Source organism: Xenopus laevis, chromosome 8L, assembly GCF_017654675.1.
Source record: "Xenopus laevis strain J_2021 chromosome 8L, Xenopus_laevis_v10.1, whole genome shotgun sequence".
NCBI classification, from domain to species: Eukaryota; Metazoa; Chordata; class Amphibia; order Anura; family Pipidae; genus Xenopus; species Xenopus laevis.
In genome coordinates, this window is record NC_054385.1 from 11353336 (window position 1) to 11370284 (window position 16949).

General features: G+C 42.1%; 1 protein-coding gene and 1 non-coding gene across 2 annotated transcripts; both read left to right on the top strand.

Moving 5' to 3' along the window:
- The first annotated feature begins 2397 nt into the window (after positions 1 to 2397).
- On the top strand, positions 2398 to 7348 carry ubl4a.S (ubiquitin like 4A S homeolog). The gene is made up of 4 exons (XM_041573244.1): positions 2398 to 2563; positions 5601 to 5706; positions 5959 to 6140; positions 6819 to 7348. The coding sequence occupies exons 1-4, from the start codon at positions 2516 to 2518 to the stop codon at positions 6927 to 6929; spliced, it is 447 nt and encodes a 148-aa protein (XP_041429178.1). The 5' UTR covers positions 2398 to 2515; the 3' UTR covers positions 6930 to 7348.
- Positions 7349 to 15944: 8596 nt separating this feature from the next.
- Positions 15945 to 16030, top strand: trnar-ucu. The gene is given in 2 exon segments: positions 15945 to 15981; positions 15995 to 16030. It is a non-coding gene; the product is annotated as a tRNA-Arg (tRNA).
- The last annotated feature ends 919 nt before the right edge of the window (positions 16031 to 16949 follow it).

Consider the following 16949-nt stretch of genomic DNA (forward strand, 5'->3'; position numbering starts at 1 on the left):
TTATACACGTGTATCCCTATCCTCTGCCATTGGCATGGAGCTCACTTGAAGGGCAACTATCACTGCAAAACTGTTTCCCCCACTGGAGGAGCGGGCTAATAGAACCTGCACTTTGGTTGGGCAAACTATTATGAGCAAGCTGGGACTCTCCCCATCATGTGCATATGTTATGCCTCAACATGACTTCTCATATTTGGCAACATTTCACTCACTAGGGGCATCTTCTGGCCCAAATTGTAGTGTTTCCTTCAACCATACCGTGGACTCTTAATAGCCTGCAACTCCAGTAGGGGAAACAGTTTGCTATGATAAGTGCCATTTAAGTTAAAACAAATAATAAGGATGTGAGAAATTGCTGTTTTGTGGACCCTTCATCCATGGGAATTGTTCTCCTAATAATATACCAGGTACTGGGCAGGATGTTTAATACAGTGTCAGTATTTAGTTAATAGGAAAGAGACAATAGAAGTTGTTCTTTAGAGTTTTGGTGCATCGATCCTCATCAGGCTTACCGCAAGCCCTATATACAGGGCAAAATTTGCCCAGTGTTGATAGATGAGCCCCAGTGTGTTATGTAGTCTCTGAATACAATGTTCACAGCAGAATTGCTACTGAGTGCTCTCCTCAAATTACTACTGTATGAGTATTTAAAAGGAAAGTTTACCTTTAAATCAACATTTAATATCATCTACAATGACCTATTTTTATCAGCGTTTCATTTAGACTTCTTGGACAGAAGGCTATTGTGATACTAAATGATACATGAGTTAGTACATTCGACCATTGAATTGAATACTACGAAATTCGAAGTCGAATTCGTAGGATTTTTTGCATCGTACGATCGTATTCCGATCGTATCATATTTTATCATACGATCGTACAATTTTCCTTCGAATACAAAAAACTTAAAAACGATTTTATCATACGATCATACAATTTTCCTTCGAATACAAAAAACTTAAAAATATGCTCGGGAAGGTCCCCATAGGCTAACATAGCACTTCGGCAGGTTTAAGTTGGCAAAGTATTGAAGTCAACCTTTTTTTTAAAGAGACAGTACTTTGATTATCGAATGGTCGAACGGCGGTCGAAATAGCACATCTGAGGCTATTTGGTCCTCTACTAACTCGCATTTTCTAAGCACCTTGCACTATTTCATGCTCGCAGTGACGTAAACTACCATAGAGGGGAGGACCCTGCGGCTATCGCGCCACCTAGTGTTTTACATTTGTTTCCTTTTGGAGGACTCGCCGGTTGTATTCCGATCGTAGCATGATCGTACTCCGATCGTACTTCGAATCGTACGATTCGAACGATTTTATCGTACGATTTTCCTTCGAATACGAAAGACTTGACGAACGATTTTACTTCGAATCGAAGGTCGAAGTCGTAGTAGCCTATTCGCTGGTCAAAGTATCCAAAAATTACTTTGAATTTCGAATTTTTTAACTTTGAAAATTCCTTTGATTTCTCTTCGACCCTTGATAAATCTGCCCCTAGTATAGGTATGGGTATATATAATTTATGTGTAAAAAGTAGGGAGGGGTGTGTGTATGGATGCTGGGTTTTCATTTGGAGGGGTTGAACCTGATGGTCTTTCTTCAACCTGATTTAACTATGTAACCCCACACTGCTACTTTTTGAAGCACATTCCTCTTTTATTTAATTGTGCAATGCATTGTAACAATCTTGTTTTATTACACAATATGCCTCCTTTAAAATCTGGTGGTACCTAGGGTTGCCACCTTTTCTGAAAAAAATAAATAACGGCCTTCCCATATTCTTGCAGTTTTCCCCTATTAATAACATTGGCATCAAGCAGCGTTTTTACTGGCCAGGCTGGTAATCTACTTGCCAGGTGGCAACCTTAGTGGTGCCTTAGCCACTATTAACATTAACATGTATTTCTAAAGCGCCAACATATATCGCAGCGCTGTACTATTCCACCCTTGTGAATGGTGATGGGATAGTAAAATGATTGTGAAGATTCTACAGGAGAGAGAAGGGCAAATAAGGATGAGTCCCCTCCCAACTTGACATGAAGTAAACTGAGAGTAGCATCTGAATAGCCTCTCTGCCACACCCCAAAAAGCCCCTAATTAATGGTTAGAAAAAATGGGCCCTGTACTAAAATTAGCACCTCGGCCAGAGGTTTATTACACGGTCCTAAGCCCAACTATAAAACCTCATTTGGGATTTGGGAATTATCTCTCAAACACTGCAGCAGCTATGCACGAATTTCCCCTAAAGCAGCGCCATTTAAAGCGCACACTGACATGTTTCACCACAGAAATAGCACATTCGAGGCTATTTGGCCCTCTAATAAATCGCATTTTCTAAGCGCCTTGCACTAGTGACGTAACTACCATAGAGGGAAGGACTCTGCGGCTATCGCGCCACCTAGTGGCTTACATTTGTTTCCTTTTGGAGGACTCGCCGGTCTTTGTGTTTTTTGAAGGGCGCTCTTGCTACAGGGAGTCACTAATCTCTATGGTTATTTCGGCTAGATTCTGAGATGCAGCTGACGGTGAAAGCATTGAAAGGAAAAGAGGCCCATATTCAGGTGCCCATGGATAGCTTGGTGCTTTGGGGTTAGCTTTGAAACGATATACTTGCTTGTATAGTCAGTTACTGGGGCAGGTGCGAGTTGTAGTTCAGTTGTTGCAGGTGGGAGGGACTCTGGGAAGGGATTGTGACTGTGGGATAACAGGTATAGTAGGGAGAGATGGTGCCTATAGTAACAGTGGATAATAGTCTCTGGGAAGGGAGTGTGACTGTGGGATAGCAGGTATAGTAGGGAGAGATGGTGCCTATAGTAACAGTGGGATAATAGTCTCTGGGAAGGGAGTGTGCTGTGGGATAGCAGGTATAGTAGGGAGAGATGGTGCCTATAGTAACAGTGGATAATAGTCTCTGGGAAGGGAGTGTGACTGTGGATAGCAGGTATAGTAGGGAGAGATGGTGCCTATAGTAACAGTGGATAATAGTCTCTGGAAGGGAGTGTGACTGTGGGATAGCAGGTATAGTAGGGAGAGATGGTGCCTATAGTAACAGTGGATAATAGTCTCTGGGAAGGGAGTGTGACTGTGGGATAGCAGGTATAGTAGGGAGAGATGGTGCCTATAGTAACAGTGGATAATAGTCTCTGGGAAGGGAGTGTGGACTGTGGGATAGCAGGTATAGTAGGGAGAGATGGTGCCTATAGTAACAGTGGGATAATAGTCTCTGGGAAGGGAGTGTTACTGTGGGATAGCAGGTATATTAGGGACAGATGGTGCCTATAGTAACAGTGGATATAGTCTCTGGGAAGGGAGTGTGACTGTGGGATAGCAGGTATAGTAGGGAGAGATGGTGCCTATAGTAAACAGTGGGATAATAGTCTCTGGGAAGGGAGTGTGACTGTGGGATAGCAGGTATAGTAGGAGACAGATGGTGCCTATAGTAACAGTGGATAATAGTCTCTGGGAAGGGAGTGTGACTGTGGGATAGCAGGTATAGTAGGGAGAGATGGTGCCTATAGTAACAGTGGGATAATAGTCTCTGGGAAGGGAGTGTGACTGTGGGATAGCAGGTATAGTAGGGAGAGATGGTGCCTATAGTAACAGTAGGATAATAGTCTCTGGGAAGGGAGTGTTACTGTGGGATAGCAGGTATATTAGGGACAGATGGTGCCTATAGTAACAGTGGGATATTAGTCTCTGGGAAGGGAGTGTGACTGTGGGATAGCAGGTATAGTAGGGAGAGATGGTGCCTATAGAAACAGTGGGATAATAGTCTCTGGGAAGGGAGTGTGACTGTGGGATAGCAGGTATAGTAGGGAGAGATGGTGCCTATAGTAACAGTGGATAATAGTCTCTGGGAAGGAGTGTGACTGTGGGATAGCAGGTATAGTAGGGAGAGATGGTGCCTATAGTAACAGTAGGATAATAGTCTCTGGGAAGGGAGTGTGACTGTAGGGATAGCAGGTATAGTAGGGAGAGATGGTGCCTATAGTAACAGTAGGATAATAGTCTCTGGGAAGGGAGTGTGACTGTGGATAGCAGGTATAGTAGGGAGAGATGGTGCCTATAGTAACAGTGGGATAATAGTCTCTGGGGAAGGGAGTGTGACTGTGGGATAGCAGGTATAGTAGGGAGAGATGGTGCCTATAGTAACAGTGGGATAATAGTCTCTGGGAAGGGAGTGTTGACTGTGGGATAGCAGGTATAGTAGGGAGAGATGGTGTCTATAGTAACAGTGGATAATAGTCTCTGGGAAGGGAGTGTGACTGTGGGATAGCAGGTATAGTAGGGAGAGATGGTGCCTATAGTAACAGTAGATAATAGTCTCTGGGAATTGAGTGTGACTGTAGGATAGCAGGTATAGTAGGGAGAGATGGTGCCTATAGTAACAGCGGGATAATAGTCTCTGGGAAGGGAGTGTGACTGTGGGATAGCAGGTATAGTAGGGAGAGATGGTGTCTATGGTAACAGTGGGATAATAGTCTCTGGGAAGGGAGTGTGACTGTGGGATAGCAGGTATAGTAGGGAGAGATGGTGCCTATAGTAACAGTGGATAATAGTCTCTGGGAAGGGAGTGTGACTGTGGGATAGCAGGTATAGTAGGGAGAGATGGTGTCTATAGTAACAGTGGGATGATAGTCTCTGGGAAGGGAGTGTGACTGTGGGATAGCAGGTATAGTAGGGAGAGATGGTGTCTATAGTAACAGTGGATAATAGTCTCTGGGAAGGGAGTGTGACTGTAGGATAGCAGGTATAGTAGGGAGAGATGGTGCCTATAGTAACAGTAGATAATAGTCTCTGGGAATTGAGTGTGACTGTAGGATAGCAGGTATAGTAGGGAGAGATGGTGCCTATAGTAACAGCGGGATAATAGTCTCTGGGAAGGGAGTGTGACTGTGGGATAGCAGGTATAGTAGGGAGAGATGGTGTCTATGGTAACAGTGGGATAATAGTCTCTGGGAAGGGAGTGTGACTGTGGGATAGCAGGTATAGTAGGGAGAGATGGTGCCTATAGTAACAGTGGATAATAGTCTCTGGGAAGGGAGTGTGACTGTGGGATAGCAGGTATAGTAGGGAGAGATGGTGTCTATAGTAACAGTGGGATGATAGTCTCTGGGAAGGGAGTGTGACTGTGGGATAGCAGGTATAGTAGGGAGAGATGGTGTCTATAGTAACAGTGGATAATAGTCTCTGGGAAGGGAGTGTGACTGTGGGATAGCAGGTATAGTAGGGAGAGATGGTGCCTATAGTAACAGTGGATACTAGTCTCTGGGAAGGGAGTGTGACTGGGATAGCAGATATAGTAGGGAGAGATGGTGCCTATAGTAACAGTGGGATAATAGTCTCTGGGAAGGGAGTGTGACTGTGGGATAGCAGGTATAGTAGGGAGAGATGGTGCCTATAGTAACAGTGAAATAATAGTCTCTGGGAAGGGAGTGTGACTGTGGGATAGCAGGTATAGTAGGGACAGATAGTGCCTATAGTAGCTGCTAGTGAGACCTAGTTTTTATAGGGCAAGTAAAATAAAACTATTACTGCTTTAGTCGTGTTAATTATAAATACTGCCTAATGAAGATTCTCCATCTTCTCGCTTGGCAGGTCTCGGAAGGGGACACAGTCCTAGCAGTGAAACGACTAGTGGAAGAAAAGCTGCAAGTGCCGGTGTCACAGCAACGTTTGTTATTCAGAGGCAAATCCTTAGCAGGTACAGAACCATCTCCAATCACTCTCCTTGGTTCACTGCATTTTTTATACCCTGGGATACGATTGTATTATCACTAGACTTTACAGGTATCCGAAAGCGGTACAGACAGTTCCTCAGCTAGGGAAATAATATGGTAACGCCTATTTCTAGGACTTTTGTGAAAACGATGAGCTTTGCGTGTTCATGCTTTGTCTCATACATCATTTCAGGGACAAGCAGCTTAACAAACCATTTTCTTTTTTTCACTATTAGATGAGCATTGCCTCTCCCATTACTCTATCGGTCCTGGATCAAGGCTAAACCTCATGGTGAAAGATCAAGTGGCTCCAGAGGGCCACAGTGGGAATAATACAGCATGGAAATCTCTGAGTGTAATCTTGAGGAAGCATTTCAGCCCAGCTGATGCAGAGAGAGTGCTGGAATATGTACAGAAGGTGAGGCGGACTCATTGATCCGTACTGATAATGGAAAGGAAAAATAAGAAGTAGGGAATGCTGTGGGTTGTGATGAATGACAATGACAGTGGAAAAAGTTGTGCTTCTGACCTTCCTGTTGTGAGAGTGTGTATCCTAAGGGTGGGTTAGGGTCGGACACCTAGAGGCACATTTATCAAGATATGAATTTCGAATTCATGTGAGTTTATTAAAACTCCCATGAACTCAAAATTCCAACAATCAAAATGTATTAATAAAATGTAATTTCAAAACTCGGATGAATAGAATTGACCCGAAAACTCGAATCGAATTCAGAAAAAAACTTGAATGTCAGGAAGGCTGCAAGCAACTTAAAATTGATCCCTGGACTTCACCCATTGACTTTGGCAGGTTCGGCAAATCGGCAGGTTTTATGTGGAAAATAGTCGAATTTGAGTTCTTAGAGTATGATAAATCTCGGAAATCTAATTCTAAGTTTTGACCATAAAAAAAAACCTCAAAAATTCAAATTAAAATTTTCAATTCGACTCTTGATAAATCTGCCCCTATTGATACTGTATATCAGGTTGAAGACCTCTGCTCAAAAAGAATAAACTAGAGGTGTGCTTGTCACGGCCAATATGACCTCCTGATTTCCCTCTCTTCTCAAGTGTTAATCCAAAATCTGTTTCCTCCTAGGACTATGAACGTAGTTTATCCCTTCTCAGCCTGGATGATATAGAACGGCTAGCAACGCGGATTCTACACCCACAGTATTCAGAAGCCGCAGACCTTGGCTTCCTGGACTGACGCTGCAACTCATTCCTGAATGTCAACGACCGTATGAATAAAGAAATGACAAGGTTGTCTGTGGCGCCATATTGTTGTCTTTTCCGCTCTAAGGATAAAGATGCACCAAGATTGGCAGTGTATAAACATGTGTTTTGCTAAAACTCCCATTGGAATCACTCCATTCTAGCCATTTGATTTTTTTTTAGAAACAAGCCCAAGCCGATCATTCATCCTTGCAGCGCTGGGTATATATATATATATATATATATATATATATATATATACATACATACAACCAGCTTGGCTCCTGATAAAATTGACCCTAATGTGTGTGTGTTAGATTGTTAGCTCCACTGGGGCAGGGACTGATGGGAATGACCTATAATCTTTCTAAAGCACTATGGAATACTATATAAATAAAGTATAATAATAATGTATTACTTACTTGTATGAATTAGTGATGACAAAACACAACTAGATATGAGAAGCAGCTGGTATAACCTGCAGTTCTAGAATTTTTAGATCAGCTGCTGGGGTAGAAGCATTCTCCAGCAGTTTGTAGTACACCTTACACCCAACTTTTTTTTACCCTTGAGCAACAATCAAATGTAAATGGGGAGCAACACAAGCATGAAAAAAGTCCTTAAAGGGATACTGTCATGGGAAAAATTTTTTTTTTCAAAATGAATCAGTTAATAGTGCTGCTCCAGCAGAATTCTGCACTGAAATCCATTTCTCAAAAGAGCAAACAGATTTTTTTATATTGAATTTTGAAATCTGACATGGGGCTAGACATATTGTCAATTTCCCAGCTGCCCCAAGTCATGTGACTTGTGCTCTGATAAACTTCAATCACTCTTTACTGCTGTACTGCAAGTTAGAGTGATATCATCCCCTCCCTTTTTCCCCCCAGCAGCCAAACAAAAGAACAATAGGAAGGTAACCAGATAACAACTCCCTAACACAAGATAACAGCTGCCTGGTAGTTCTAAGAACAACACTCAATAGTAAAAACCCATGTCCCACTGAGACACATTCAGTTACATTGAGAAGGAAAAACAGCAGCCTGCCAGAAAGCATTTCTCTCCTGAAGTGCAGGCACAAGTCACATGACCAGGGCAGCTGGGAAATTGACAAAATGGCTAGCCCCATGTCAGATTTCAAATTGAATATAAAAAAATCTGTTTGCTCTTTTGAGAAATGGATTTCACTGCATAATTCTGCTGGACCAGCACTATTCACTGATTCATTTTGAAAAAAAAATTTTTTTCCCATGACAGGATCCCTTTAAGGATGACAAATAGCGGCTATGATTGCCTAGCCCTTATGTGGAGGGCAGCCTACAGGAGGCTATAAACAGGCTTTTTATTAGGGATCCCCCTAATCCGCTATTTTGGATTCGGCTGAACCCCCAAATCCTTTGCGAAAGATTCGGCCAAATCCAATTTGCAAATGCAAATTAGGGGTTGGAAGGGGAAACATTTTTTACTTTCTTGTTTTGTGACAACAAGTCACGCAATTTCCCTCCCCGGCCATAATTTGCATATGCGGATTCAGTTTTGCCAGGCAGAAAGATTCGGCCGAATCCTGCTGAAAAAGGCCAAATGCCAAACCCTGGATTTGTGCATCCTTAGCTTTTATGCAACTATAACTTGCCTCCAAGCCAGGAATTGAAAAATGTAAAAATAAGCACCTGCTTTGAGGCAACTGGGAGCAACATCCAAGGGGTTGGTGAGCAGTGTGTTGCTTGTGAGCCACTTGTTGGCCACCACTGCCTTTGATCCTGCTTTCCAGTATACAAACAATGACGAATAATGCCTCAACCATGACCAGCAATATAGCAGCACTTATATGGCCCTGCCCATAACTGAACTGATAAGGCAGAGCTGTACTGCATGTTTAGTGAAAGTTCCATGTCTGGCAGTTAGACTTCCCATCACTGCTACTGATTGCCTAAGAGGAGCATGGGTCGTGGAAGCCAATCTGTTGCTTCACGTGTGCATGTGATTGCTGCCAGGGACAGGAAGGGAAGTGGCCAAACTGCCCCATTATGCAACTGGGGAGAAGGGACAGTGCCGGGATTCTGCGAAAATCTAAAAAATTCCCTTTGCATCTGTAAACGAATACATTGAGTTCAGAGATCAGTACAAAGGGTTTTAGCAATCCCCACACAGTGTACTGGTATGGGACCTGGTATCCAAAATGCTGAGCACCTGGGGTCTTCTGGATAATGGATGTTTCCATAATTTGCATCTTCATATCTTAAAGGAACCGTAACATCAAAAAATGTAATTCTTTTAAAGTAATACAAATATTGCCCTGCACTGGTATAACTGGTGTGTTTGCTTGAGAAACACTACTATAGTTTATATAAATAAACTACTGTGTAGCCATGGGGACATCCATTTAAATGCGAAAAGGCTCAGGTTACACAGCAGATAAGCTCTGTAGGACATAATGGTGCTATCTGTTATCCACTATTTAACCTGTGCCATATAGCCTTTTTTCAATTTCCAACCATTGCTACTCAGCAGCTTGTTTATATGAACTATAGTAGAGTTTCTGAAGCAAACGCACCAGTTTTACCAGTGCAGGGCAACACTACATGATATTTTCATTTACTTTTTTTTTTATTTACTACCTTGAGGTGGGAGATAGGCTGATCTGATCGTGGGCCCTAGGGATCACAACACTGGAACAACAGGTGGTCAGATCAAGAACAGCATCAATGAACCAATGGGGTCCTCGATCCAGTGGGATTTTAAACCTGGCCGAAAGAAATCTGCACAATTTTTGTTGTAGAATTTTGATATCTATCAGGGAAGACCGGTCGGAGGGCCCCATACACTGCCCAATATGCTGCCAACTTGTTCTGTCGCCATTTTATATTGACCCATGTATGGCCACCTTTAGACACTGGTCATGTTGTTACGATAACTAGATGTGCTCTGTAGCTCTGTTATATGAGACATTACTTGTAAGTAGAAGTGTGATGTACTGTACAGTCTTACTGTGTGTGTGGGTCCTGGAGCCTCAATGGAGGGCTGGTGGATAAGTTCTCACTGGCTCTGTGGCACAATGGATAGTGCATTGGACTTCTAGATAATATAAAGCATTCAAAGGTTGTTGGTTTGAGTCCCACCAGAGTTGGTTTTTAAGTGCCCCATAGGCAGATTGTCAAAACTAAAAAGCATTACAATATATGTCCTGATTAGACTTGTGTATGACGTCCCTACCAGGGGTCCCACCTCTCTCCCTGATGGGGCTCAAAGTTCCTCTATGTATGGACCTCTTTTTACTAGTGTTCAGCTTTTATTTTGTCTTCTTAGTTGTCTGGTCTCAGTCAGGGATTGTGTAAATATTAATATCTCACTATACATTGCTCAAACTGGGTGCAAACTGGCAGAATTATGTGTCTGTAGCTTTATATGTTGTCTAATTTATTCCCAGTATTTATTTGGTGCAACAATAATTGAAGCTGAAATGTTGATATAACAGTTAGTGATACTATACGTCCCTGCTATACGGGTGTATCTGTGGTGCATTAGACTCCTGATGTAACGTTTCCTAAGGTTGTGAGTGGGACTCCTGCTCATGACTGACTTTGTATCTTGCCCTAATGGTACAGATTGCTATGAGATAAATTAAAGGAGAATAAATAATTCCAGTAATGTAATGTACTGTATGGTCTCTCAGTGTGTGTGAGGAATTTAGTGACTGGCACTGTGGAGCAATGGATAGTGCATTAGCCTTCTAGTAAGGCAAGTTAAAATGTTGGGGGTTTGAGTCCCACCAGAGTTGGATTTTGAGACTGGGGAAGATATAAAATTCCCCAGTCTCAAGGACCAATAACATCATAAATTGTTTTAAAAAAATTCAGTATTTAGTATACATTGAAAAAAAAAACACCAAGACAAATTAAAGTTTAAAACTGCAAAGCCTTTATTAAGAAATAACTTAGCGAAACTCCTCTTCCGCTCCTTTTCAGAAAAGGCGACTGGGCGACGATCCATTCTTGGACTTGGAGGAACGAAAAAATCCCGACTGTCCGGAACACAATAATGTCCTATATTCTTTTCCCAGTCAGTAGACTTTAGCTTCATGCCTACACCTGGATGAGAAAATCTCAGTCTGCCTTTTCTGTTGAAAACATTTGTCTGAGTAAGGAATTCACTCTCTCTCCTCCAGAGGATTTATAAATAATGTTGTCCAATTGCTTGTCAAAGAGGAGCTTCCCTTCATAATGTGTTCTTGGATGCTGTATCCACATACCAGGAGCAGAGCCATAGAGCCCTTCGAGACGCAACTGCCACCTTCAGATCATTAATGGCTTCACATACTTTCTCCTTCAGAGAATCTTCCAAAACGACCTGCTCTATATTTTCACTCGATTTGGAGGTGGCACATCTACGGATCCTTGCTGAATCAAGTGCTCTCTAGGACAAGGACGCAGAGGCTTTAACTTGAAAAAGCGTGCCGATGACAACACTGCCAAAACTAATATGCGCACCAACAAGAAAAAACCCTGCCGCATGGGGTCTCTGCACAACTAGGTAATCGTCGGAGCTTCTGGTGGAGAGAGTCAGCAAGAACTGCACCCGGTAATCGGATCCTTTTGGATCAGTGAGTTCCCAGCCTGATAACTTACTGACAGAAGAAACAAAAGACAGTGAGGATTGGAGGAGGGGACATTTATGCTGTTGGGGGCCTGTGTTTCTTCTGTATTACTGAGGGAGACTAACCAAGTAATTGATTATGCTGCGGGATGACCAGGAAAGACAGATTGCAAACTAAAAGTGTTGCAACTGATATATTGTACTGATTAGAATGTATATGTGCTCCCCATCCCTCCTATGGATTCGTTTCCTTAAACGTTCCACCAGACCAGGGAACTTTCACATGTATTTAATATCTAATCAAGCTTTTCTAATATGGAGCACGTATGTTTGAGACCTTTGTGACATTTTTGCACTTCTAATTGTAATGACTTTGTATACTGTTTTTGTACACTAATAACCACTAGATGGCGAACAGGATAACAAATGGCTTTTTTTTTAAATTTTTATTTTATTCCCGAAGTGAGCCATATCACATAACAATTTCACTAAGTAAGTGCACATATATGTGTAGTACATACTAATAACATTGAACATAATAACAAATGGCTTTTAATGTAGTTCAGTCAGCTGATAGGTCTGTATAGCCTGAAATGTTGCCCTAAGTGTGCAATACAGGTATGGGATCCGTTATCTGGAAAACTATTATCCACAGAGGTCATCTCCCATAGACTCCATTTTATCCAAATAATCCAAAAAAATTTTTCTTTGTAATAATAAAACATTAGCATAGACTTGATCCCAATTAAAATATAATTAATCCATTGGAAGCAAAACCACCTATTGGGTTTATTTAATGTTTACATGATTTTCTAGTAGACTTAAGGTATGTAGATCCAGATTACAAAAAGATCCATTATCTGGAACACCCCAGGTCCTGAGCATTCTGGATAACAGATCCCATACCTGTAAAGGCATTTAATGAATATGTGGTGCTGTTACAGTTGCTCCTGCATTTGTGTGCCGATGGTAAGTTGCCATTGGGGAACGTGCGCTGCCAAGAAAAGAGAAGCAGTTGTAGTGGTGACTACTGTACCAAATGTACTGTATGGTCTCACAGTGTGTGTGGCTCATGGTGTGTGGTTGCCTACTGGCTCTGTTGTGCAATGGATAGTGCACTGGACTTCTAGTTAATCACGATAAGGCATTCAAAGGTTGTGGGTTTGAGTCCCACCAGTTTTGGCTTTTGAGACTGGGGTGGAGATAAAATTCCAAGTTGTTAATCACTGGTCCATATGTGAGTCCCTTTCTCAGCCATTTGACAAGAGTGCACCATAGAGAGATTGTCAACACTGAAAAGCTTTCCAACTGATGTCCTGATTAGACTTGTGTATGATTTCTCTCATAGGCCTTTCACCTGTCTCCTTTATGGTGGCTCTGCTTTCCTCTATGTGTGGCCTTTTGTTCTAGTGTTCAGCTTGTATTCTGTGTTCTTAGTTGTCTGGTCTCAGTCAGGGATTGTGTGAATCTTGATATCTCACTATACATTGCTCAAGTTGGGTGTAAACCAGTAGAATTATTTGTCTTTTTATATGTTGTCCAATTTATTCTCAGTCTCTATTTGGTGCAACAATAATTGTAGCTGAAGTGTAACTATAACAGTTAGTTATGTTATAAACGCTTGATTTGCTTGTGATTCTGTGGCACATTGGCTAGTGTGTTAGCCTTCAAGATATAAGATTCCTTAGGTTGTGAGTTTGATTCCTGCCTGAGGCAGTCTTTGTATCTAGCTATATACGGAATAATGAACACTCAATGAACAGTATGTTAGCTTTCCATGTAGTTAGAGCAAGTTATACAAAACTGTGTGTTTAAATCCCTTCAGAGTTAAATTCTAACCATGGTTAATCATTGGTCCATATATGAGCCCCTTCCTAAGCCAGGACTGCAGTGCACCATAGACAGTTTGCCAGAACTAAAAAGCTTTCCAACTGATGTCCTGATTAGACTTGTGTATGATGTCCCCCCGATGGCCCTGCTTTCCTCTATGTATGGGACCCTTTCCTTAGTCATCAACTTGTATTCTGTGTCCTTAGTTGTCTGGTCTCAGTGGGACTGTGTGAATCTTGATAACTCACTGTACCATTGGGCAGAGTAACTTTTTGGCTCCTTTAGATTTTGCCTGACTTTAGTATTCTATTTATCTTGCAGCAAGCAGCTCTGTGCTACAATGGAACGTGCCTCAGTCTTCTAGAAAACAAGGTAAGAGATCCCATTCTTTGAGTCACTGTGGAAATTGTCACTCTATGGTCGAGTCTATTTGTGCCGTGGGAGGCCTAGGAAAGGCAAGAATGATGGTGGTGCAAAACTTCCCTGACCTGGGGAAGAAAATTTAGAGATTCAGTTCTCTGGGGGTGCCTAATATTATTCCTCTGTCCATTTCGGCGCATGCGCAGTTGTCGCAACCGGCAAATTGCTCCAACTGTGCCTGCGCCGCCATACTGATCTCCCAGTCAGCTTACCGAAGACCCGGAAGATGGCTGCGTGGATCTCCACTGCCTGAATCTGCCCTGAGGGGTAAGTATAAAGTATGGGGCATTTCCCTGGGGGCAGTTAGTCTGGGGGGAGAGGGAGGGGGGTCTACGTGGGGTAGGGGGGTACGGGTTTTTTTATTACAGGGTTGAATTCTCATTTAAGAAGCACAAAACCCACTTAACCAAACAAAGATCTTCCCTTCCCAAACCATCGCAAATTTGCTCCCCAAAACAGTCCTGCTTCCCTGCACCCACTTTCCTAATGCAGAGTTGTGCAGTTGGGTTGGAGGCCATTGAGTTCCCTTCTCTTGCTTTCTGATGCAGATTCCTGAGCAGGAGCTTGCACTCTAGAACAATCCAGAACCCATCTGGCATCTAATGCACTTGCTTTTTTTTGGTGATAAGAGCGAGGGTGCGGAAGTGAAGCGGCTGACATAGCAATAGGACAACTCTGGGGAGCAGGGATGCAGTGGTTATGAAGTGGGGTCTATTGAGGGCCACTATGTTATCTGTGCGAGTTTAATTCCCCTTTAACCATTTCATAAAACTCCCCAATGCAAGTACAAAAATACTATAATTTTTTTCAGAACATAAGTAACTTTTTCACCAACTACAGTATATGTACAGATATGGGACATGTTATCCAGAATGCTTGGGACCTGGGGTTTTCCGGATAATGGATCTTTCTGTAATTTGGATCTTCATACCTTAAATCTACTAGAAAATCATGTAAACATTAAATAAACCCTATAATCTGGTTCTGCTTCCAATAAGGATTAACTATTCTTATGCAGGATCAAGTACAAGCTACTGTTTTATTATTACAGAGAAAAAGGAAATCAATTTTAAAAATTTGGAGTGTATGGGAGACGGCCTTTCTGTAATTCGAGCTTTCTGAATAAAGGGTTTCCTGATAACGGGTCCTCTACCTGTATAACCTTCCATGACTTATGTTTAAAACAAAAGTCTACTGCTGGGAAATGAATATTCTGAAACTAAGGGAAGTCAGCAGAGTGCACCGTCACAACACGACTACAGAACAGAGTCTGATGGCTCTAAATACAGGACATATAGTCTGAAGTCTCTGTGGCGCAATGGATAGCGCATTGGACTTCTGGATGAGTGAAGGTATTCAAAGGTTGTGGGTTCGAGTCCCACCAGAGTCGAGTTTTGAAAGCTAAAAAAAAGAAAGCCCTGTTGCTTCAACAAATTAGAGAGAGTTGTATTGTGATGAGTTCAACAGTTGCTGAGTCCGAGTCGTTTCCCTGACCAGTTGTGTGTGTGTCACAGTCATCCCACTTGCACTGGAGAATATGTGTAACAAGAGACGCTCCTACCCATTGGAAAGTATTCTGTATATGTCCTCTACCTGTTCCATGACTTATGTCTAAAACAAAATCTACTGCTGGGAAATGAATATTCTGAAACTTAGGGAAGTCAGCAGAGTGCACTGTCACAACACGAGTACACGACTACAGAACAGAGTCTAATGGCTCTAAGTACAGAACGTATAGTCTGAAGTCTCTGTGGCGCAATGGATATCGCATTGGATTTCTAGATGAGTGAAGGTATTCAAAGGTTGTGGGTTCGAGTCCCACCAGAGTCAAGTTTTGAAAGCTAAAAAAAAAGAAAGCCCTGTCGCTTCAATAAATTAGAGAGAGTTGTATCGTGATGAGTTCAACAGTTGCTGAGTCTGGGTCATTTCTCTGACTGTGTCACAATCATCCCACTTGCACTGGAGAATATGTGTAACAAGAGACGCTCCTACCCATTGGAAAGTATTCTGTATATGTCCTCTACCTGTTCCATGACTTATGTCTAAAACAAAATCTACTGCTGGGAAATGAATGTTCTGAAACTTAAGGAAGTCAGCAGAGTGCACTGTCACAACACGACTACAGAACAGAGTCTAATGGCTGTAAATATAGGGGACATCGTCAGGTGGCTCTGTGGCGCAATGGATAGCGCATTGGACTTCTAGATGAGTGAAGGTATTCAAAGGTTGTGGGTTCGAGTCCCACCAGAGTCGAGTTTTGAAAGCTAAAAAAAAGAAAGCCCTGATGCTTCAACAAATCAGAGAGAGTTGTATTGTGATGAGTTCAACAGTTTCTGAGTCTGGGTCATTTCTCTGACCAGTTGTGTGTGTGTATAACGCTAATAATTCAGAAACTATTTAGAATAAATAATGAAGACCAAATGAAAAGTTGCTTAGAATTAGCCATTCTATAACATACTAAAAGTTAATTTAAAGGTGAACCACCCCTTTAAGGGCACCAAAGACTTAGGGCAGATAGAGAGGGGAAAGTAAAAGCAGTTGTAGTGGTGACTACTGTACCAAATGTACTGTATGGTCTCACAGTGTGTGTGGCTCATGGTTCGTGGTTGGCTACTGGCACTGTGGCACAATGGATAGTGCATTGGACTTCTAGTAAAGCGAGTTAAAATGTTGGGGGTTTGAGTCCCACCAGAGTTGGATTTTGAGACTGGGGAAGAGATAAAATCCCCACTTGTTAAAGGACCAGTAACATCATAAATTGTTTTAAAAAATGCAGTATTTAGTATACATTGAAAAAAAACACCAAGACAAATTAAACGTTAAAATCAAAAAGTCTTTATTAAGAAATAACTTAGCGAAACTCCTCTTCCGCTCCTTTTCAGAAAAGGCGACTGGGCGACGATCCATTCTTGGACTTGGAGGAACGAAAAAATCCCGACTGTCCGGAACACAACAATGTCCTATATTCTTTTCCCAGTCAGTAGACTTTAGCTTCATGCCTACACCTGGATGAGAAACTCTCAGTCTGCCTTTTCTGTTGAAAACATTTGTCTGAGTAAGGAATTCACTCTCTCTCCTCCAGAGGATTTATAAATAATGTTGTCCAATTGCTTGTCAAAGAGGAGCTTCCCTTCATAATGTGTTCTTGGATGCTGTATCCACATACCAGGAG

What these genes read in the sequence shown, in the direction of transcription:
- ubl4a.S (XM_041573244.1), top strand. Translation starts at nt 2,516, where the DNA reads ATGCAGCTGACGGTGAAAGCATTGAAAGGAAAAGAGGCCCATATTCAG. An exon ending in GAAAAGAGGCCCATATTCAG is followed by an intron (nt 2,564 to 5,600) that starts GTGCCCATGGAT and finishes CTCGCTTGGCAG; the next exon opens with GTCTCGGAAGGGGACACAGT. An exon ending in CAGAGGCAAATCCTTAGCAG is followed by an intron (nt 5,707 to 5,958) that starts GTACAGAACCAT and finishes TTTCACTATTAG; the next exon opens with ATGAGCATTGCCTCTCCCAT.